General features: G+C 40.8%; 1 protein-coding gene across 1 annotated transcript; it reads right to left on the reverse strand.

The window, feature by feature from the left end:
• Positions 1-3,560: 3,560 nt before the first annotated feature.
• LOC115457062 (vomeronasal type-2 receptor 26-like) lies at positions 3,561-23,907 on the reverse strand. Its single transcript, XM_030186486.1, has 7 exons — positions 23,800-23,907; positions 17,407-17,420; positions 14,049-14,343; positions 11,463-12,215; positions 6,367-6,552; positions 5,854-5,977; positions 3,561-4,462 (listed from the first exon to the last, which is right to left on the reverse strand). Exons 1-7 carry the CDS (start codon positions 23,905-23,907, stop codon positions 3,561-3,563), a joined length of 2,382 nt encoding a protein of 793 aa, XP_030042346.1.
• Between the last annotated feature and the right edge of the window lie 1,411 nt (positions 23,908-25,318).

Genomic DNA, 25,318 nt, shown 5'->3' on the forward strand with positions numbered 1-25,318 from the left:
ATTAGCACTTAGTGAGGATCATCCCTGTACCTAACCTTTGGTGCCATTTACTGAATCTGCCTCAAAATGTGTAATTTGGAATGTGCAAGTATAGGTAGTGTTGGTATACAAATGGATACAACTGCTGAATGGAGCTATATAAGAATAGCCAAACTGGGTGAGACCAATGGTCCATCTAGCCCAGTATCCTGCTTCCAACAGTGGCCAATCCAGGTCACAAGTCCAAATAGTAGTAGCATTCCATGCTATCAACCGAAGGGCAAGCAGTGGCTTTCCTATGTCTAGTTCAATATCAGGCTATGGACTTTTCCTCCATGAATTTGTCCAAAGCTTTTAAAATTTAGAAATTATATGCACTGTTACTACTTCCTCCAGCAATGAGCTCCAGAATTTAACTGTTCATTGAGTGAAACAATAGTTCCTCCTGTTTGTTTTAAAAGTGTTTCCATGTAACTTATTTGAGTGTCCCTTAGTCTTTGTACTTTTTCAAACAGTGAAAAATCGATTCACTTCTACTTGCTCTACACCACTCAGGATTTTGTAGTCCTCAACACTACCTAGGATTTTTGTAGACCTCAATCATATCTCCCCTCAGCCGTCTCTTTTCCAAGCTGAAGAGCCCTAACCACTTTAGCTTTTCCTCATATGAGAGGAGTTCCACCTCGTTCATCAATTTGGTTGCTCTTCTTCAAACCTTTTCTAATTCTGCTATACCTTTTTGGAGATACAGCGACCAGAACTGAATGCAGTACTCAAGTTGAGGTCACAATATTCAGAGTAAATGTTGATCTTTGCCAACTGATTAGTGACTGGAGAGAAACTACCCAAGTCTAGCCCATCACTCTCTCCATTGTGGGTTTGTTGCCTCTGCTTCTGCATCTTTGTTCTTCTCTTTGTTCATTAATTGACCAATATTCAAAACTATTTTACTGGCCAAGAGTTAACTAAATAGCATTTCATTATTATTTATTTATTAGGATTTATTTACCTTCTTTTTGAAGGAATTCACTCAAGGCAGTTTACAGTAAGAATAGCTCAAACATAAGCAATAGACAATTACAGCAGTAAAATATTCAAATAACAGTACAAAGTATGGCATAGTGTACTAATTACAATATCAACACAATACATAATAAAACATTTTAATAGACATCATAGGGTATCAGCAAATATGGAACATATAGATAGATAAGAAAGTAAGAAGAGTTAGAAAATAAGGGATTTAATTTAAAGAAAGTTGTACATGAGGTCATTATCGCCGAAAATCAGAATGACCCAAGTCTAAGGACGACCATCTCTAGGGATGATCTAAATGTCAAGATTTGGGCGTCCCCAACCGTATTATGAAAACGAAAGATGGACGCCCATCTTGCTTTGATAATACGGGTTTCCCCGCCCCTTCGCTGGAACGTCCTGTGAGGACATCCTCAGGAAAACTTGGGTGCCCCTTTCGATTATGCCCCTCCACATCTCATGACATAGCCAGTGAGGCACAGATATTCAATGCCAAACCAGCCATGTTTAGTGGTTAAATTAGGCCGCATAAACAGGTGGCCTGTCTTTAACCATTAAGCTCTTAAAAGGGTAGCACTAAATATTGGCTTGACTGATTAAGTTGCCATGGTCAAAATAGGCAATAGGCAACCCACCAACAAGTCCCTCTTAAGACTATACCCTGACCTTCCCCCCGCCCCCAAACTAATGTTCCCTCTAAGCTGAGTGGGTGTCCTCCGAATGCAATGCTGCTAGTAGGGGGTGGAACTTTAATATTGTGTTTTCAATTGCTAGGGGAAGACAGGTTCATTTCGACTCCTGCAGAACTTGCCTGTCCTTCACCATTGAAAATATGATAGTGGAAAAGCACTCACCACTGGCAGGACTGTAGATGGAGAACTCTCACTCAGACATCAACCATTAGAGGGCATGAATTGAGGTCGCGTGGTGGTAGACTTAGGAGTAATGTCAGAAAAATTATTTTCTGACATTACTCCTAAGACTACCACCCTACGACCTCAATTCATGTCCTCTAGTTTTACCATTTTCCCTTCTCTAGAAAATATTTGTTTATTTATTAATACTTTTCAAGTATTTAGACATCTGTCCCTCATCTCCTCTAGGTTCTCCAGTATCTTTTCATATGTCTTTTGGTGCAAGCCTCATACCATTTTTGTTGCCTTCCGCTGGACCGCTTAAAGTCTTCTTACATCTGTAGCAAGGTATGGCCTCCAAAACTGAACATATGCTTAGCCTCACCAACGACTTGTACAGGAGCATCAACACCTCCTTTATTCTGCGGGTTACATTTCTCTCTCTACAGTCTAGCATACTTCTGGCTATGGCCACCCTTTTGTCATACTGTTTCATTACCCCAAGGTCCCTCTCCCTATCCGTGCGTATCAGCTTCTTACCACCTAACAACTACATGTCTCTTGGATTTCTACTCCCTAATTGCATCACTCTGCACTTTTTTGGATTTAATTTTAATTACCAAACATTAGATCATTCTTCTAACTTTTGCAGATCCTTTTTCATATTTTTCATTCCCTCCCGGGTGTCCACTCTGTTACAAATCTTGGAATTATCAGCAAAAAAGGAAAACCTTACCTTCTAACCCTTTGACAATGCCATTCACAAATATATTGAATAGAATCGGCCCCAGCACCGATCCTTAAGGTACTCCACTACTCGCATTTCCTTCCTCTGAATGAATTCCATTAACCCCAACCCTCTGGCATCTGTCTGTCAACCAGTTCCTAATCTAATTCACCACTTTGGGACCTAACTTCAGCCTGTCAAGTTTATTCAAGAGTCTCTGATGGGGAAATGTGTCAAAGGCTTTGCTGAAATCTAAGTAGATTATATCTAGCGTGCATCCTTGATCCAGTTCCTCTGACTGCTTTGGAGGTCTGTAGACACCACCCATGTGGACAGAGATCTTCTCTTTTAAAGGTGATCCAAATCACTTCTTCTTTTCCCTAGTCCACCTGCATTTCATGTCACTGTGATATTGTTTCTCACATAGAGAGCTACTCTTCCACCTCTTCAACTATCTCTATCCTTCCTAAATAGATTATAATTTGGTATATTTGCATATCTAGGATAGTGTGGTATAAAAAGTGTGAAATAAAATAAAAGAAATAAATCATGGGCCAGTTAGACTGTTTGAGAGCCTGGTACTATCTGTAGAGGGGATGAAAATTACTACTTATCATTTCTAAAGCGCTACTAGACGTACGCAGCGATGTACACTTGAAGATGAAGAGGCAGTCCCTGCTCGACAGAGCTTACAATCTAATTGGGACAGACAAACAGGACAAACAAGAGATAAGGGAATATTAAAGTGAGGACGATAAAAGAAGGAATAAGGAAGCCGTAAGTTTAAGAGCAGCCAGTAAATATTTACCTTCCTTTGAAAATTTGCCTTACTGTTTTCGGGCTATAAAGAAGGCATTCATATTTCATTTTTCAATCACTTTCAAAAATATTGAGCAGTTCTCAACTTTCCTCATTGGGCAGGAACACAATATCATGCTAAAGAAATTCTCTTTCATGTGACATTTTTAGGATTTCTTTCCTATTAAATACTCCCTCATGTTCAGGTCAGGTCTGAGCAGAATAATGTAGCACTTGGGGGTGAATATACAGCCCAGAAGTCCAGCACTGGAAGCCAGGATGGCAAATATCTCCACAGCCACCATATATTTGCCTTTGGTGCTCAGGTATGATGGGATAAAGGACACCCAAACACTGCAGAACACCAGCATACTGAAAGTGATAAACTGAGCCTCATTAAAACTATCCGGAACCTTCCTTACTAGGAAAGCCACAGTAAAACTTAGAAGAGCCAAAATACCCATGTACCCGATCACACTATAAAATGCAATAGTGGACCCCTCATTGCACTGTAGAATCATCGTCCCAGTTACAGACTGTGTGTCATATTCAGGGAATGGAGGAGAGATGAGCAGCCATACGGTGCATATGACAATTTCACCAGAGATGCAGAGAAGGACTAGATAGCTGGAGACCCTTGTCCCAACCCACTTTCTTAACTTGCTGCTGGGCTTGTTGGCTCTGAAGGCAATGACAACTGTGACAGTTTTTGCCAGCACAGAAGAAACAGCAATGGTAAAAATCATCCCAAAAGCAGATTGCCTGAGAAGACAAGTCACTGATCCAGGCTGACCAATGAATACCAAGGTGCAGAGGAAAGACAACATGAGGGAGATGAGGAGGATGTAGCTGAGATTTCGGTTATTGGCTTTCACTACTGGTGTGTCCCGATATTTAACAAAGACTCCCAGCACTAGGGCAGTGATAATGAATAAGAGAATAGAAATTGAAGACAAAGTTACACCCAAGGGATCATCGTAGGACAGGAAATCAATGACTCTCGGCAGACACTCATCCTTCTTCTCACTGGGCCACTGATCTTCTGGACACTTCATGCAGATCTCTGCATCTATGGAACATAAGATTTCTTAAGGATTCATTTGTAAACATTTCATTACCAACAAATCAAATTTTTTTAAGAAGAAGGAAACAATAGTTCACATATATAGGCCTAACAGACAGGTTATCAGGGGCATTTTCGAAAAAGAAGGGCGCCCATCTTCTGACACAAATTGGGAGATGGGCATCCTTCTCTCAGGGTTGCCCAAAATGGCATAATCGAAAGCCGATTTTGGACGCCCTCTACTGCAGTCCGTCACGGGGAAGACCAAAGTTCACGGGGGCTTGTCGGAGGCATAGCGAAGGCGGGACTGGGGCGTGCTTAAGAGATGGGTATCCTCGGCCGATAATGGAAAAAAGAAGGGCGCCCCTGACAAGCATTTGGTCGACTTTACTTGGTCCATTTTTTTTCACATCCAATCCTCAAAAAGGTGCCCGAACTGACCAAATGACCACCGGAGGGAATTAGGGATGACCTCCCCTTTCTCCCACAGTGGTCAACCCCCCAACCCTAAAAAAAATTATTTTTTTTGCCAGCCTCAAATGTCATACTCAGCTCCATGACAGCTGTCTGCAGGTCCCTGGAGCAGTTTTAGTGGGTATAGTGCACTTCAGGTAGGCGGGCCCAGGCCCCCCCCCCCCCCACCTGTTACACTTGTGCTGGTAAATGTGAGCCCTTCAAAACCCACCCGAAACCCACTGTACCCACATCTTGGTGCTCCCTTCACCCCTTAGGGCTATGGTAGTGGTGTACAGTTGTGGGGAGTGGAGGGTGGGGGGGGGGGTTGGGGGGCTCAGCACTGAAAGTAAGGGAGCTGTGCACCTGGGAGCAATTTGTGAAGTCCACTGCAGTGCCCCCTAGGGTGGCCGGTTGGTGTCCTAGCATGTGAGGGGGACCAGTGCACTACGAATCCTGACCCCTCCCACGACCAAATGCCTTGGAGTTGTTCATTTTTGAGCTGGGCCGCTTCGGTTTCCAATATCGTTTAAAAACGAAACCGCCCAGCTCAAAAATGAACAACTCCAAGGCATTTGCCTGGCACAAACCGTATTATCGAAACTAAAGATGGATGTCCATCTTTTTTAGATAATACGGTCTGTCCCGCCCCTTTGCGGACCCGTTCTCGGAGATAGACGCCCATGGAGATGGGCGTTTGGGTTCGATTATGCCCCTCTAAGTGTTACTACGGAGAACACTACATTGTTTCACAAGCTAAGTGGTCGTAGCCAGGAAGCTCCATTTATTGCATAAACTTGAATCATTAACTATGATATAGGATGCAGGAAGTGTTCATCTTGCTATATTTATGTATCCAGTACCCATAGGTGTATATCTGGTTTGCATTAACTAAAGGCATTTCATATATACATATATAAACCACCATGATGTGTTTTGTCTACCTGTGGTATTAGAATACTCCCCTTCAGAACAGGGGACACAGTCAAAGCAGCAGACCGGCTTCTCACGATCAATAACTTTCCTGTATCCATGTGTACAGCTCTCAGTGCACACAGAGCGGAGGACCTGAGGAGACGAAGAAATACAGAAATAGAGTCGTATTCCTCAATCAGCAGTTGCCTCTCTCTATAAGAGAGATTGTCTGCTACATCTGCTTCCATTACTTCTGATGTACTAATGACAACATGGTAAATTTCCCCAGTAAATAGAGCATTTCTGAGCCATCACATAGTAGCTACATGAGAACTAATTTAAAGACAGATTTTATACTGGGAAGGTTTTCAACAAAGGGCAGGAATATTTATTCTGCAATTACAAAAACATGTGATTGCAAACATTTTCAAGTCCTTTTCTTCGTCTGTTCTGTTTTCATGTTATTAACCAGATTATAAACAAAAGAGAGAGTGTCAGGCCTGGTTAGAGGGAGTTTCCCATCTGATGGCAGTTTGGTTCACAAAGAGTTGCTTGTCCTTGGGAGCTGAGGGCTGGAAGCTTCCAACATGGCTCCAGATGGTTGTCAAATTTGGGAACTGAAAAATCTGTATGATGTCATAATGAGTTGGAGCATGTCCTTTCTCATCGAAGAAGATCTCATGTCCATCTGGGGCTTTAAAATGGACCTCTTTAAGGTACTGGTTGAGCTAGAAAGATAATGCAAAGCTAGAATATTTTTTTCTTGTTTACTTAGATATAAATCCTTCATATTTTATCCTAAAACATGTGAGATTAAGACTTGTACTAATTCTACCCCTTTGCATGTTTGCTACCTTATTTCTCAAGTAGTTGTATAAGCCACAGAAGAAGTGACTCTGAATTCACTCTCACTCCTGCCTCAAAACACAGAAACACACAGACACAGACACACAAAACTCCTTACTGTCTTCCATAATGTACATGGGACCGGAGAGATCTCTAGGAGTGAACAATGCTATTGAAAACTCTAGATTTTAGTGTCACTAATTAATTATTTTTTATGATCAATTTAGAATAGAAACATAGAATCATCACAGCAGATAAGGGCCAAATGGCCCATCCAGTCTGCCCTTCCTCAATAACTACTAGCTCCTCTTTTCCTAACTGATCCCATGTGCCTGTCCCACTCTTTTTAAAATTGCAACACAGTCCTCATCTCCACGACCTCCACTGAGATGTCATTCCATGAATCCACCAATCTTTCCATGAAATAGAATTTTCTTAGATTCCTCCTAAGTCTATTTCCTCTTAACTTCATCCTATGCTCTCTCATTTCACAGTTTTGCTTCATTTGGAAAAGGCTCACCTCCTGTACATTAACACCTCTGAGGTATTTAAATGTCTCTATCATATCTGCTCTCTCCCTCATTTCTTCCAGTGTATACATGTTGAGGTCCATAAGCCTGTCCCTATATGTTTTATGACATAGACCATTACCAATTTGGTTGCCACCCTGTGGACCTAATCTATCCTGTTTCTATATTTCCGTAGATGCGGTCTCCAGAATTGCACACAATACTCCAAATGAGGCCTCAACAGAGACACTATCACCTCTTTTTTCCTGCTGGTCATCCCTCTCCTTATGCACCCATGCATCCTTCTGGCTTTGACCATCGCCTTTTCTACCTGGTAGGTCACCTTAAGGTCTTTGGACACAGTCACCCCCAAGTCTTGCTCTTCTTTCGTACACAGATGCACTTTATCCCATATACTGTACCGTTCCTTTTTTTTTTTAACCACAGGACAAAAAATTTGGACAAATGCCATAGCTTTTACAGTTGGTAGCACAAGCAAACATCCAGACGTGCCAGAAGAGACAGCTGTGGAAGGGATGGTCAGGCCCTATTTTTCAGAGCCAATAGTTTGCCAGCATTCTCTTTCATGCCCATCAACCAGTATTCCGATTGAATGGGTTTTCTGTCTGGTGGGGGAAATTGTAAGTCTCTATCATTCATGATGGCACCTAAGCTTTTCTAATCTAACTTTTTCTACGAGTGTAACTAGTTAGTGGACTGAAAATCACCAGAAAATAAATGAGCCCTTGCTCTGACCTGATTCCTTCTCTGTCACTAACCAGATAGTGAGTTGGTGGTCACGGCTGATATTGAGCAGTACTGCCTGTTTAAGAGGTCCTTTTACAAAGCTGTGGTAAAAAGTGGCCCGGGCCATTTTTTTTACTGCATCTGGAAAAAGGCTATTTTTTAATGGGCCGGGAAATGTGCCTGTGCTAATATTAAAACTAGCATGTGAATATTTACGGACTGAGTCCTTACCCCACTGACCTAGCGGTAAGGTGCTAACATGGGCATGCTGCCGATTACGGCCAGGAAAGCCCCTGTGGTAAAAAATAGAAAATGAAATTCGAATACCACTGGATTCGGTACATGCCAAAATTGGAATTACCACCGGTCGCACATACTACCCCAACAGTAGTGCCAATTGGGTGCATGCAACCCACACGTTAGACATCCTGTGCCTTTGTAACTGCAATGGGGGCATTCACACTGGTGGAGCTTGGGTACGTCATGAGCGTGTTGCCTAGTGAATTGCACTAATCTAATTATACAGATCTGTCAGTTGTGCATAGAGCATTGCGTGCATAGAAGTGCCCTCCTTTGAAATTTCAATAAGAAATCTCACCTAAATTTCAACACAGTAAGAAGATTTACATTTGTATTTTATAAGCGATTTATAGAATAGTTGTTACAAACAAAAAAAAGCAACATTGGGCCTTCAAGACCGAGACAACAGGAGTCTTTTATTGACAGATGACCCGACACGGGCAGTGTTTCGGAGTTAAACAACGCCTGCCTCAGGGCTTAGGGTTTGATTGTGAAATGTGCAAGATGTATAGGTCCAATGCCTCAATAAGTGAAGAAAACCTTCAAAACCAAGCGATTCTGTAATAACCTTGTCTTTAATATTTTTTTTAAAGACAATTTTAATACAGGAGCTTATTTCCTACATCGCGGCTGTCTGTTTCGACAGAATCGTTTGGGTTTGAAGGTTTTCTTCACTTACTGAGGTATCGGACCTATACATCTTGCACATTTCACACTGGGCCTTCAAGACTGAGACAACAGGAGTTTGTTTACTTTCTGTATACCCTTTCTGGTTAGTTTGTGATTAGAATAGTTGTTAAGCATTGCGTTTTATGGCATCTAGATTTTAGTCCCAAATCTTATAAGATTAATGAACAAAATTCAGCACTTTAACAAATCAAAAACTATTTTTTTGTTCTGGGCATTTCTTCAATATTCTGAAGAATCATCTATTCTCTTAAAAGAGTTCTCCTGACCCCTCTCCTTTGTTTGGACTTCCAAGGGATTCTCCACTTGGTTTCTTAGCTGTTTGCCTCTTTCCCCTCCTGCATCTCTGAAAAGGCAGTTCTTGTCTTCCTCGAAGGCTGAACTTTCTGCTATGCAAGTCATTTCCCTATCATTGGGCGATGTCATTAACAGTGTTTTGCAAAACTAAGAGCTATTTCAAAAGAATGAACACTAATTTAAAATATTCTATTCTACTATGGAGAAATAATGCACATTATTGATGATAACAAATATTAAAAAACAATGGGAAGGTTAATATTGAAAAACAGAAATTACATTGGCCTCCTAAAACATGGGAGGGGGGAATGTTAACTCAAATAAAACTGAGAGTTTATATTCACGTATTCCTCTCTTCCTTCCCTCCCCCATGGTGTCTAGCATTCCTCACCTCCATTTCTTTTAACTTCCCTCCCTCCCCTGTGTTGCCCAGCCTCTGCTGGCCCCATCAAACCAAAAGAGCTCCCACTTTCTCTCTCCCCTCCCAGACCCACCCTTAGACCCATCCCCAGGTCTACCATATTGTCCTGGTGGTCTAGTAGATAGTCATGGGCAAGGGTGATCCAACTGACTCCTGCCCATGCTGTCTTCCTCTGTCAAAATGACTGCCTTGACTTCCAGCAGCAGACTCACAATATTACTGCAGAATTTGGTGGCTGCCATTTTGAGATTGGAGCTGGCACAGGAAGGAATGTCTTGTCTGTGCTGACTCCAATCCCAAAATGGTTGCTATGACCACCAGTGGAAAAAATGCCAGACACCATGGGGGAAGACTTGAATATAAACTGTGATACAATTTTTGGCAGTTTATTTATGCCAAAAATGTGTTTATATCTGAGTATATATGTACATCTATACACTCATTCATACATTTTATTTTAGTTACATTTGTACCCCATGCTTTCCCACTCATGGTAGGCTCAATGCTGCTTACATATACAGGTACTTATTTGTACCTGGAGCAATGGAGGGTTAAGTGACTTGCCCAGAGTCACAAGGAGCTGTGCCTGAAGTGGGAATCGAACTCAGTGTCTCAGTTGCCCAGGACCAGAGTCCACCACCCTAACCACTGGGCCACTCCTCCACTGTTGCTACTATTTGAGATTCTACATGGAATGTTGCTATTCTCCATGTAGAAGTCGGCCCTTGCAGATCACCAATGTGGCCGCGCAGCCTTCTGCTTCTGTGAGTCTGACGTCCTGCACGTATGTGCAGGACGTCAGACTCACAGAAACAGAAGCCTGTACAGCCTTCTACATGGAATGTTGCTAGTGAAATAGCAACATTCCATGTAGAATCTCCAACAGTAGCAACATTCCATGTAGAATCTCCAATAGTATCTATTTTATTTTTGTTACATTTGTACCCTGCGCTTTCCCACTCATGGCAGGCTCAATGCGGCTTACATGGGGCAATGGAGGGTTAAGTGACTTGCCCAGAATCACAAGGAGCTGCCTGTGCCTGAAGCGGGAATCGAACTCAGTTCCCCAGGACCAGAGTCCACCACCCTAATCACTAGGCCACTCCTACTCATATATGTGCTTCACCATCTTAATCTTCCCACAGCTCAGTCCCTCAATTTCTCATGGCTCCTTGTATCTACTGGATAGTGAGGTTAAAAAGGCAGCTGTGCTCTCCAGAGCATTTCCCCCTTCCCTTTCCTCCAATGAAAATGAACAGAGAAACAGCTCTAGGCTACATATGGTTTCTTCTCTAATCCCTAGGATTATTTGCAGGTTCTATATTTGAATTTCATCCCTTATTCAACCTTTAGAAAGATTCTTTTTTGGTCTTCATTTATAGCCAAGCTAAAATATTTAACTGCAATTTTCCATATGGATTTATATGAATCTTATATATTGCTTTATATTATGTACATTAATAATCTACAATATTTACGACAAAATTGTATATATGGCACCAAAATATCAGCACTGATAACATTTAATACTCAAAGTTGTATTACTGCCGTTTACAGAAAGCACTTCACACCAGGATCCGTGCAAATTGGATGAAAGCCCCTGGTCCACCCGTTGCCCTTGCATGGCCACACCCCCTTTTTGAATCTATGCGTTCAATGAATGTGCTGATCCTCGCACCGAAAGTTACATGTGAAAATTTAAATGAATGCCAATTGCTTGTGCAATTTTGGGAGCCGTATATAGAATCTGAGGGTTAGCAAAAAATGAATTTTACTGTAAGGAAAAAAAAAACATTACACTTGCTAGAAAAGGTGAATCTGCAGATTTTACCTGCCATGGCTTAAATTCCATTTTAAGACTATTTTCAAGTTGAAATTTGGTTGAGTACAATTTGTGTAAAGCATGAGCCAGGGCATAAATCATGTTATAAAGACTGTAAGAGAACTGGAAAGGAATTGGTGAACCATCAATCTTAGGCAGCATCACTGAACTTGTGCAGTTGCTATTGTTATTGGGTAAATCACATTCAAATAATGTTGTCCCCACAGAGGCGTGTATATTTTGGAGGAAATGTTTCAAACCTGGAATATCTCCTTCTGGGATAGTAAGCCTTAGGGAGCCATTCAATGCAGTACATTTTGCAGGTTCGGTATATTTAAACACACTCTTAAGAGACGAGGTTTCCGCAGAGAAGATATACAGTTTGCTATCAATAATATCTGATAATTTCACACAGAATATTTCTACTGTGAGTATATTGGAAGCATGGATAATACAAACATTGCTCTTTGATTTGTACATCTTCTGAAACACCTGAAAAGTTCTTTCCATTCCTTCATCGGGAGAGAGAATCGCAAAAAAATCTACACAGCCCCCACTCCTGATAATCTCCTTCTTCAGTTCCTCACAGTACAATATATCACTCTCATCAGTTGAGGTGAGAATCCCAACAAAACTCCATCCAAAGAGTCTCAGAAGTGGAGTCAAACCATGGAAATGAGAATAATCATTTGGATAACTGTGATAAACGTATGGGAACTCAACTTGTTCATTCAGTGATGTTTCTGTCAATCCAAAAGTGATCTAGGATGGAAAAGGTCAAAGGATTTCATCTTTTCAGATATTAACACTTATTTGTGCAGTGAATCAATCAGATAATCTAATGAAATGTCACACAGAATACATAACACCCTCATGCTTCACCTTGGGTAGATATAACATTTACATATTTAACTTACAGAATACTATAAGTTACAAGCCACAGTGCCACATTTAGGTGTTGAACATTTATTTCTTTCATTGATTTTGCTGTAGAATTGTTATATTTCATCCCACGTTTGTAAATATAAGTGAGGGCATTCTTCTCTCTCTGACACAGCATGAGGATGAAACATGGCCACATCGGGTTTTAATACAATGGCTTGTTTTGTTCTTCATGATAATACTAGAATCTCTTGTCTATGGTATCTAAGAGAACACTTACCGCTTGGCCATGTGAAGGGGAGCCCTTACTGCCACCCATTGACATGACGATAAGGGCTCCCGTACTAACCCTGCGGTAACCAGGCAGCACATAACGATGCCTGATTACCGCCGAGTTACCGCCGTGCAAGCCATTTCTAGAGGTTTTGTTTTTCCTCCGGAAATGGCGCATGCTCAGGGTGGGACTACTGCCCGCGGCTGTGTTGGGCTGGCGGCAGTCCCGAAAGTGTGAGCAGTAAGCCCGCTTTGTAAAAGGGCCCCATTAAGCGTTATTTCTGGCACAGAAAACATTAGATCAGAAACAAGGTGCCCAATATGGTAGATCCATGTGGAACTACACTTACACGATCAGTTATATAATAGCACCTAAGAGGTTCCATGCATATCTGAAAAGGGGATGTAACGATGGGAGAGACATGGGCAAGTTAGGGGTGTTCCCTTAAAATATACACAGTGTTATAGAATTAGGGGAATCTATGCCCAGCTTTCACGCTGGGATTCATACCTGGTGTCAGCTGGTGTAAATCCTTGTGCCTAAATTGGGCCATGGATTCTGGCACTGTTTGCTATGCTATCAAGGATGCCCATACATACGTGTCTTTATACAATACCATTCTGTGCTAAGTTTTTTCAGTGCCAATTTTTTTGACACCATATACAGAATATAACCCATAATATAGTCAGTGCCGATTTTTTGACACCATCTACAGTGGAGGAGTGGCCTAGTGGTTAGGGTGGTGGACTCTGGTCCTGGGGAACTGAGGAGCTGAGTTTGATTCCTACTTCAGGCACAGCTCCTTGTGACTCTGGGTAAGTCACTTAACCCTCTATTGCCCCAGGTACAAATAAGTACCTGTAAGCTGCATTGAGCCTGCCAAGAGTGGGAAAGCACGGGGTACAAATGTAACTAAAAAAAAAATATATATATATATATATAACCCATAATATAGTCTACATGAACAAATCTCACAATAAATTGACTCAACTATTAATCCAATATTTGACTGTCTTAATTCCCTTTGGAATCTATAAGTATGACAACAACAGATGATAAGCAAAGATACAAGTACTGTATATTTCTCTGTGTTATTAAGAGAGGTTTGAAGTAATAAGAAAAATTCACTTTAGCTGTAATACAACTTTATATTGGCAATGACTAGTCTACACGTTGAAAACAAACTTAGGATATTCCTGCCAGTTCTTGCAAAGCATTTTGACTTATGCAAGGCATACTTTTCCTGTGAACCCCGTTCAGAGATTCATGAGTATTTGAAAAATAAGTGGTGAATTATTGCAATAGTTGTTATATCCCAGTAAGAAATCAAACCAAGAAACCACCATCAATAATCAAGGCCAACAAAAGATGGACAGGGGAAAAGAGAAAGTAACAGCAAAATTTTAGAGATTATAAATTGAGTCTGGTTGATTCTATACCTGTGGGTATCTATAGATTCCGATGAGTCTGGCAATTGTCTGTGATGCCAATGAAGGGAGGCTTCCAATGAAACCTGCAACCTGGCTCTTTGGATAACATGTATAGCCAGGAACTGGGTTTTCTTTTCCTGATAATATTCTCAGAATGCCACGCAGAGAAAACAAAGGATCAGAGCAGGAGTCAATGATATAGTAGCCCAGAGTAGTATTGGGTAAGATTTCTGCATTTTGGTTGATCTCCTTAATAGCAAAATAAAAGGTTATGAGATGATCCAAGCGACCAACGTCATGGTTTCTGTGAGCAATCAAACACATCTTTAGAAGCATAAACTATACATAAACTGTACAACAGTGGTCTTGTATCAAACCTTATGCTATGAGTTTATCTTGTCGAGAAGACTGGATGGACCATACAGGTCTTTATCTGCTGTCATCTACTATGTTAATCACATAACTTTATACTAATTCACTATAATCATGATTTGCAGGAACCCCTCCTTCTCCAATACCAAAATATATCCATCAATTCTGCCACTTAATCTTAGCTAAACTCTGCAAGACCTTATGTTTGTGTGATACTGAGATCCCCCCGAAGACCTGCTAAAATATATTAATCTTGAAATGTTTAACCTCTAAATATTTTCCTTATTATAACTTATATGCAAGCAGACGTTCAATCCTAACTTGCAGTAATGCTTGTTCTTGCCTTTAAAGACATTAAGTCAGTCATTTTTTTACCACTCAATGCTCCATTGCCTTCAGTATGATATCAGACATCAGTCGGTTTAGGGACCTGGGGTTTAGAAGCAGGACTGGATCTCAGGAAAGTTTAAAGTCAAAAGCCCCAATACACAGACTTCATGAGATAGCTGGGCTGTCTCCCATGGTCCTCACTGAACACAGATATTCTATGCCAAAAGCCATTTCCGGTGACTGGCATTGAATAACTGGTGGTGGGGGGGGGGGGGGGGGGGGGGAGTGGCCGGTTTGAAGATAACCGGCTATGTTGATATTCAGACATGACTGGTTCTCATTAAACTGGCTAAACATATACTAGGGTATGACACAGTCAAATTTGGCTACCAAATGCAGTTAAAACATTTGGAATGGTTATAAACGTTTGTGAATAAGGCCATTCAGGGTGAAGGCTGTCCTAAGTTAAATGGCAGACCACGATGCAGTGGGGTTCCTCAGGGGTCTGTGATAGGACCGCTGCTTTTTAATATATTTATAAATGATTTAGAGATGGGAGTAACTAGCGAGGTAATTAAATTTGCTGATGACACAAAGTTATTCAAAGTCGTTAACTCGTGACAGGATTGTGAAAAATTACAAGAGGACCTTACGAGACTGGGAGACTGGGCGGCTAAATGGCAGATGATGTTTAATGTGAGCAAGTGCAAGGTGATGCATGTGGGAAAAAAGAACCCGAATTATAGCTACGTCATGCAAGGTTCCACGTTAGGAGTTATGGACCAAGAAAGGGATCTGGGTGTCGTCGTCGATAACACACTGAAACCTTCTGCTCAGTGTGCTGCTGCGGCTAGGAAAGCGAATAGAATGTTGGGTATTATTAGGAAAGGTATGGAAAACAGGTGTGAGGATGTTATAATGCCGTTGTATCGCTTCATGGTACGACCGCACCTTGAGTATTGTGTTCAATTCTGGTCACCGCATCTCAAGAAAGATATAGTAGAATTGGAAAAGGTGCAGTGAAGGGCGACTAAAATGATAGCGGGGATGGGACGATTTCCCTATGAAGAAAGACTAAGGAGGCTAGGGCTATTCAGTTTGGAGAAGAGACGGCTGAGGGGAGACATGATAGAGGTATATAAAATAATGAGTGGAGTGGAACAGGTGGATGTGAAGCGTCTGTTCACGCTTTCCAAAAATACTAGGACTAGGGGGCATGCAATGAAACTACAGTGTAGTAAATTTAAAACAAATCGGAGAAAATCTTTCTTCACCCAATGTGTAATTAAACTCTGGAATTCATTGCCGGAAAATGTGGTGAAGGCGGTTAGCTTAGCACAGTTTAAAAAGGGGTTGGACGGTTTCCTAAAGGACAAGTCCATAAACCGCTACTAAACGGACTTGGAAAAATCCAAAATCCTAGGAATAACATGTATAGAATGTTTGTACGTTTGGGAAGCTTGCCAGGTGCCCTTGGCCTGGATTGGCCGCTGTCGTGGACAAGATGCTGGGCTCAATGGACCCTTGGTCTTTTCCCAGTATGGCATTACTTATGTACTTATGTACTAAGTCCCACTGACTCTATCTAGCTAACTTCTGCTCTTACCATGTTTTTGATCATTGATGCCAAAATATTTGTATATAAATCATTTATAGTTTATTAAAACTTGCATTACTGCCCAAGCTGACTCACAGAACTGGGTAGTTTACAATCTAATAAAAACTTAAACATTAAATGAAAAAGGAACTACAATATACGATTGGAAAAAAGAGAGTCATTCAAACAAGGTCACACATACCTAAGCAAGGGACTGTAAAGGGAAGTAAGGGGGGGAAGGGGGAGAGGAAGACCCATAGGTGACAATAAAGTGAACACCAGCTCCTAGAAAATTAAGATATTGATGGAAAAGTGTATTGAAAAAGCCAAGTGTTATACCAGATTTAAACTTCTTAAAAGATGTCAGCCCGAATGCAGGGGGAAAAGAGTTCCAAAAGAAAGAGGATGCAAAAAAAGAAAGCGTGATGATGGGTGAATTCAAACTGAGCTGATTTAGGGTTCGGAAGAACTAATCTGTGGTTATTTATTGAGTGAAGCAGATGGGTGGAAGAATAAGGAAGAGTCAGTAAAGACCTATTTTATGTGCTTTGAAGGTAAGGGTAAATAACTTGAAGATTATGTGCTGTTCTATGGGGAGCCAATGGAATTTTTGCACTGATGAGAATTATGATCGGACTTGTGTGACAGATAAGTGGAACATGGACAGCCTAAATACAAGCTATTACAGTAGTCGAATTGAGTTGTAAGAAGAGCCAAAACCAAGGACTGAAATGTTAATTGATCAAAATATCTACAAATGGATTGTAATCGACGAATGGCTAAACCTACAAGCAACAGGTTTTTTTTTTGTTCAGTACCAAATTATGATTCTATACCCAGCTGGAAATAAGGAAAAGACAATTTTGAAGTGGAGTAAGAACAGGATTATATGAATGAGTAAGAAAGAGAAGTTGTCATCTGCATAGAAATGAAAAGCTACATCAGTGGTTTGAATCAAGGATACAAGAAGACTCAAGAATAGGTTGAAAAGGAGTGGTGAAAGTACTGACCCCTGGGGGACCCTGTAAAACAAAGGATATGGGGAAGAACAGATGAAGCAAAAGAAACCTGGAAATAGCGATCTGAAAGAAAAGAAGAAAACCATGAGAGCACAGAACTGGAGATAACCAAAGAAGATAAGAATATCAGACATTTATGTTGAAATAAGAATGCAAATGAATTCCTGCATATTCAACACAATGAGGTAGATTATACAAGTTAGAAGTCTTGGGAGATAGCCGGTTAAGTGCTGAATATTGGTGGATAGCCAGTTAAGCACTTTCTAATCGGTCAGCATCCTTTCTGACCAATTAAATAAAGCTAAATATCGGGGGGTGGGGGGGGGGTGGATCAGCATGATTGTTCCACTATAATTGAAAGAGGATGGAGCTATGCAAAGCACAGTACTCTGGGAAATATAGAGAGGACAATAGTTTGTAAAGACTTCAGAAATCAGGTATGCAATATGGGGTACAGATATTTAGGGATCAATTTTTTTTCTGTCATTTGACAACAGATGTGTATAAATGGCATACTCTAGTGTCCTGACAAGAGTAAAGGAAGGTGCATTGACATGATGGCTTGTCCCTTTCTAGTAGATGAATATACAAGTGGAGTTTTTGAAGAGTGTGGTCAGACTTTGCACGTAGACATGTAGATTTTAAAATATGCTATGTGTGTACTTAAAATATTCTAGGGACAGACATTTACTCAAGCAGCTGTAAATGTTTACAACTCCACCATAGGTGAAATTTCTGCCTCATGGAAGTTGGAAAAACCTTTAGCTGCTACGGAGATAGATTTCATTCAGGCAACTTTAGCAAGCAAAATAGATACTTAAAAGGGCAAATTATCCTTCTTGTTCAGCTCTTCTGGCTTTTATTAAATAATGAACAGCAAATAACTGACAAAACAATTCAATAAGTGGATCTATGCTATAATATCTTTAGTACAGACCATGTCCATCTCCTGATTATACCATATGAGGTCTTCCATAAATTGAGGCAAGGATAGTAAATGTCAATAATTTCCTATAACAATTAATACAATGTTTTTTTTTTACTTTTCATCCAGGTCTTTTGACATCTTGTTTCTTGCTTTAACTGTTTTTGGCCAGTTGATATACTTCTGTTATTAATTACTAATCAGTGATTCAGAAAAAGAGAAATTGAATAGTTCAATCAGGTTCAACTAAGATGCATTTCTGAGGCATCTCCCACCTTGCAGAATTACCTCCCAGCAGATGTTGTTTTGTGTTAGAATTATCTGGACTTGCATAAACTGGGTCAGATCTGGTTATTTTTGATTGTTATTTTGGAATATCTTTTGGAGAAATATGTAGGGTTTATTTATCTATGCATGTGTCTTACAAGTGAGGGAGTGGACTATAACTAAAACGAACATACTTCTGACCCCTACTGGTTGAAGAGGCTGTTAGGGGACCACAGTCACCATCAGAAGCATTTTCTATATTGCCTACAAATTGTCAAGGCCATTGAGTCGGCATCTTACTAGGCAGGAGCCAGACCACAAGAAGTTCTAGGAAATGTTATATTATTTGTTTATTTATAAAATATTAAAATGCGGCTCTTTAAGTCAACATTTTTGATATGATTTTCAAATAATATAATAAAAATAAGACTTTGTTAGAATAAAGTTATGTGGCTGAAGCAAATAATAGGAAAGGAAAATAAGAATGTACCATATAGCAAACAATCCACACTAGAGCCACAAAGTCTAAGCCCATAAATATGGAGGAGAGGCAACAGTAAAGTGAGAGATGTTGTTAAAAAAATACTACATCAGTACTCAAGTGACTACGTAGGAACATTTTATTTCTACACCGTTGAGTAATTCTAGCATCACCAAGATCTTTTAATTCAGAAGGTTAAGGCAACTTTTAATGAACAGTCCAGTTAACATAGGTCTGATGACTTGGGACTTATTAGGAATCTATTTTGTGAAATGCATTCTCTAGGTAGATTTGTGTGTTTGTCATATATACTTGCGAAAGTTTGTATTAGTTTTAGATGAGTTGATCGATGGTTTAGAAGTCTGTACTAAAACATAATAAGTAAATTCATACTTACTCACTGCAGTATTCAGATTCATTGGTGTTCGTAAAAGTTAAGGATGTGTCCCCTGTAGGGTAACTGATTGTAATTATCCCTCCCAAGATCAGGTCACCTTCACTGAAAAAGCTCTTTTCGATATAATGGTCTGCACCACGGAAAGTTGTCTGGCATCGGCTAATTACCGCATTAACCATTTGCAAGAATTCACTCAATCCTAGAAATAAGGAACTTAAAATCATTATTCTCAATCGAAAATCTCCTTTACCAGCTGTAGTGTTATTATAACTTTGCCTTAACATGGACACAGTCATCCTTCTATGAAGGCAGAAGGAATAAAGAGCTTTGCCCTAAAATAATGTTCTCTTCTGTTGTCTCTCTTGACTCCAGAGATTTGTTGCTTGATCCGAACGGACATCTATTTCGAGAAACTGCTATTAGTGCCTCTGTCCTTGGCCCATGCTGCACTCTAATTGAAGGCGACATGGAAATAATATAGACAGCTATGATGATACATTGGTCTAGGTCTCCTGTGAACTGGTTTATGATAGACTAATATAATTTTCCATTTTAGCAAATTCAATGGAGGGAAACATGAGCTTATAAACATGTTATTGATCCTGTGTTCCCATAGCTCTGATTAAGTGAAGAATGACACTGTGACCAGGAAAGTTGAGGAAAACAACTCCCAGAAAATGTCATCATAGCTTTGTACCAATGACTTCCTTGAAAGGGTTCTCCAAGAGAGAGAAATATTCAGATTAATTTTCCTTTCATTCACTTCTTTGCTCACTTTCTTCTCTCCTTCATACACATTCAGTCACATCTCACTTTTATGAAGAGCTCTGTTTCTCAGTAACCTTTTAAATGCTTGTATTTTTCCATATTTCAGAAGAACATTAATCTGCCAACTTCAGTTGAATTTTAGCTGCCCAAAAGTCCCCACACTGAAACCATGCTTTTAACTTGCATTATCTACATCATTCTATTGAAAATGCAGGAATTCATATACATTCTTATATTACTACTACTACATAAATGTCTGATTTTATATGCAAATAGCTTGGCACCAATAATCAAAAACCTGGTAAGAGCAGAAGTTAACCAGATAGAGTTATGTGCATAGCTTATTCGGGGTAGTCTGCCATTTAAGTTAGGACAGCCTTCACTTTGAACAGCCTACGTTTATAGCCATACCATGCATACCAAGGAATGCCTCCAACCCTGCTTCTACTATACTTATTGATCAGGAAGACACAAGGGATCAATTTTGAAACACACCTACTTAGTCATCAATCGCTCTTATCACATAAGTGAAATATTAAAATTCTTTGCATTTGAACATAGAATTTTGAATGCATTCCATTATAAACCTCCAGTTATTCATCTAAAACGCGGGAGGAGGGGTGGACTTGGTGCATTCTGTGACTAACCTCACTTAGAAATATACTGGTCAATATTCGACCAGTGGTAGTCAGCATTTTTTGTTTTTTTACTGCTGGCTGAATTAGACCCAGATATCCAATGCTGGCCCCTGTCTGAGTACCAGTGTCTCCGCCAGTACTGAGTACTGTCTCCGCCAGTGCTGGAACAGCAAACCTCGGAACCGACCGTCCTTCCGTCAGATTCTGCTGCACTTAGATATCGCCTCTGCAGATGTGCTCTCTACACCGCAGGAAACATACTTCAAATCCCAGGTATTGGATGCATTTGTACAAACAATCCTTCCACCATGTGAATCCTGTCAGGCAATGATGTGTTGCCAAAGTCTTAGTAAGAATTTTCTCCACTCACTCGAACATGCAGTTCTATAAATTGTATTTACTCATATAAAAGCCAGTATGCCACCTACGCAAACATAGTAACATACATACATAGTAACATAGTAGATGACGGCAGAAAAAGACCTGCACGGTCCAGCCAGTCTGCCCAACAATGTAACTCATATGCCTTCAGCTTTACACTGCCCCTCCCGTCAGTTAAACTTCAGGGCCCTAATTTGCCCCCGCCCAGATGCATCATGCTTTTAAATGCTAAACTTTGTGTGTGTATATGAACTTGATGCTTCTTTAAGTTTGGGTGGCTGTCAGATCCATTGTTTTGCTTTGCAGCCACTGTTTGCTACCCCCCTCTCCCAGAAGCTGCTGCACCTAACCACTACACCTCTATTCAGGAAATCTTGACTGCCCCAACTTGACATTTCGTCCTTTAGATTGTAAGCTCCTTCGAGCAGGGACTGTCCTTCTTTGTTAAATTGTACAGCACTGCGTAACCCTAGTAGCGCTCTAGAAATGTTAAGTAGTAGTAGTAGTATTACATATAGCAGTGATTTAACCAGAGCTGAGATTGTGATGTCATAATGCCTCATTCCACCAATGCCTAAGAGCCAACCTCATCAGTGATGTCACAATGGCTTGATTGTCCTATATTTGTCTCACTCTTATCTATTAGATTGTAAGCTCTTTGAGCAGGGACTGTCTCTCTTTGTTAAATTGTACAGCGCCGCGTAACCCTAGTAGCGCTCTAGAAAAGTTAAGTAGTAGTATTACATATAGCAGTGATTTAACCAGAGCTGAGATTGTGATGTCATAATGCCTCATTCCACCAATGCCTAAGAGCCAACCTCATCAGTGATGTCACAATGGCTTAATTGTCCTATATTTGTCTCACTCTTATCTATTAGATTGTAAGCTCTTTGAGCAGGGACTGTCTCTCTTTGTTAAATTGTACAGCGCTGCGTAACCCTAGTAGCGCTCTAGAAATGTTAAGTAGTAGTAGTAGTATTACATATAGCAGTGATTTAACCAGAGCTGAGATTGTGATGTCATAATGCCTCATTCCACCAATGCCTAAGAGCCAACCTCATCAATGATGTCACAATGGCTTGATTGTCCTATATTTGTCTCACTCTTATCTATTAGATTGTAAGCTCTTTGAGCAGGGACTGTCTCTCTTTGTTAAATTGTACAGCGCTGCGTAACCCTAGTAGCGCTCTAGAAATGTTAAGTAGTAGTAGTAGTAGTACCAGCATTGAAGGGTTTTGGCATGACTGGGCATATGGTGCCTGCTGGCACTTATTCAGGTCCTGGAAGATTTTCAGGAATTTCCCACATAGTCCTGCCTGAATATTGATCAGGATACACTGAAAGGGAACAGGGGAGTCCACTAACCTATCCTCTTTTGTTCCATCCGCCTGTACACTACACACATCTTATCCTTTCAGTGCCCTTCACAAAAACTATTTCAAATAGTTGCCTATTTAACAGGTTGTCCTTCTTCACATTAGGAAGTTGCAACTCCCTCAGTACACACATTAACTTCTTTTTTCTTTAAGAAAGTAGACCTACTATGAGGTACTCTGTCTGTTTCAAACTCCTCTTGTCCTTCCCATAGGCAGTTGGTGGCCCAACTGTTTGGGGAGGCTAAAGGGGGCGGGGTTAGTGGTGGGGCCAGGGGTGGAGCTTAAATCCATAATTGTCTGATAATACACAGAAAAAGTAAATAAATAAAAATAAAAGTCACAATTAATACCTTTTATTAAATTTAGATATTAGATATGTATCATATGTCAAAGAATAAAGTGGTTGCTCAAAGCATATTCTAAGCACAATCGCTCAACTGCAAAACACTATGCACAACTTTGTGCAAAAACACACTCAGAACCTTACTGTACCATAAATATTACACTGGGCAGAACCTAATACACCAATATACCACCCATACGGAAAATGCAGACCATCAACAATATGAAACAAGGGATCATATCATCACAATTCTCATGTAGAGCCACAAAACACCCTAATTCATGTTTAATGTGGAATAAAATGCCATAAATAAGTAAATAAATATAAACTTTTAATGTTGAGCACCTGATTCTTAAAGTGGACATATTCCAAACACTATAATGAAAATAAAATGATATTTTCTACCTTTGTTGTCTGGTGACTTTTTCTGATCATGCTGGCCCAGTATCCGTTCTGCTGCTATCTGTCCTCAGTGCAGGTCAGGAAGTCATCCTCCTTAAATATCTCCCTGGCAACCCAGGACACCTCCAGCCAACCCCCCCCTCCCCCGCTCTCCCAGCAGTAAGGTAAACAAACCATAAACCAATTTCTACAACTGCTTACAAAAGGCTAGAGGGCTTTCACTGCAGCTCCTGCTGTGAGGATGAAGGTAAATCAACAATTTAAACCCCTCAGAGCACAGCAGGGGAGGCTTAGCCTGACCAAGCCTCTTATACCGGGCGCCTATGGTCCTTCCCTTTCTTCCCTTTTGCCCATTCAGCCAATCCTCTCCTCCACTTGGTCATTGTTCACGTTTCCATCTTTAACTAAGCTATCTCAGATTATGTCCTCTATGCGGCTTACTACTTGCAAGCTAGATTCTTTACCTTCCAGTTAGCTCCACTTTCCCAGTCACGGCCTTGCCCCTTTGCTTCTACATATGATTCATCAAAGTCTTTCTGTGGACAGTGTTCCTTCTTCATGGAAATAGGCATTGGTTAGGCCTCTTTTAAAAAAAACCTACTTTGGACCCTCTTTTCCTGGGATCTATCAGTGTGTATCATTTATCAGCTCCTGCTCCGTGTCACCCAGCTTTATGTACTTCATCCTAGTCAAACTGGTTTTAGAACACGTCGTACAGAATCCACTATTACAGCTCTCCCAGGTGAACTATACACTTCGTTGTATGCAGGTCTCATCATCCTCCTGGTCTTTTGTACCTGTCTTCAGCATTTGACCTTGTCTAACATGCTCCTTTACATTCAAGACTGAAGGCCCTAGGTCTTGTGGGTACAGTGTCATCTTGGTTTTCTTCCTATTTTATTGTTCATTGCTATACTGTTTCTTGTCCTACTACCTCATCTGCTGCAATTCCTCTTCAATGTGGCATAATGCAGAGTTTGGTCTTTTGTCTACTTCTTTTTTTTTTTTTTTTGTTACATTTGTACTCCGCACTTTCCCACTCATGGCAGGCTCAATGCGGCTTACATGGGGCAATGGAGGGTTAAGTGACTTGCCCAGAGTCACAAGGAGCTGCCTGTGCCTGAAGTGGGAATCGTACTCAGTTCCTCAGTTCTCCAGGACCAAAGTCCACCACCCTAACCACTGGGCCACTCCTCCACTGTTGCTACTATTTGAGATTCTACATGGAATGTTGCTATTCCACTAGAAGTCGGCCCTTGCAGATCACCAATGTGGCCGCGCAGGCTTCTGCTTCTGTGAGTCTGACGTGCAGGACATCAGACTCACAGAAAAGAAGCCTGCGCAGCCTTCTACATGGAATGTTGCTAGTGGAATAGCAACATTCCATGTAGAATCTCCAATAGTAGCAACATTCCATGTAGAATCTCCAATAGAAGCAACATTCCATGTAGAATCTCCAGTAGTATCTATTTTATTTTTGTTACATTTGTACCCTGCGCTTTCCCACTCATGGCAGGCTCAATGCGGCTTACATGGGGCAATGGAGGGTTAAGTGACTTGCCCAAAGTCCCACTAGCAACATTCCATGTAGAAGTCGGCCCTTGCAGATCACCAAAGTGGCCGCGCAGGCTTCTGCTTCTGTGAGTCTGACGTCCTGCACCTATGTGCAGGACGTCAGACTCACAGAAACAGAAACCTGCGCAGCCTTCTACATGGAATGTTGCTAGTGGAATAGCAACATTCCATGTAGAATCTCCAATAGTAGCAACATTCCATGTAGAATCTCCAATAGTAGCAACAGAATCTCAATAGTAGCAACATTCCATGTAGAATCTCCAATAGTAGCAACATTCCATGTAGAATCTCCAATAGTATCTATTTTATTTTTGTTACATTTGTACTCCGCGCTTTCCCACTCATGGCAGGCTCAATGCGGCTTACACGGGCCAATGGAGGGTTAAGTGACTTGCCCAGAGTCACAAG

Source organism: Microcaecilia unicolor, chromosome 14 (genome assembly GCF_901765095.1).
Source record: "Microcaecilia unicolor chromosome 14, aMicUni1.1, whole genome shotgun sequence".
In the NCBI taxonomy this organism is placed as follows: domain Eukaryota; kingdom Metazoa; phylum Chordata; class Amphibia; order Gymnophiona; family Siphonopidae; genus Microcaecilia; species Microcaecilia unicolor.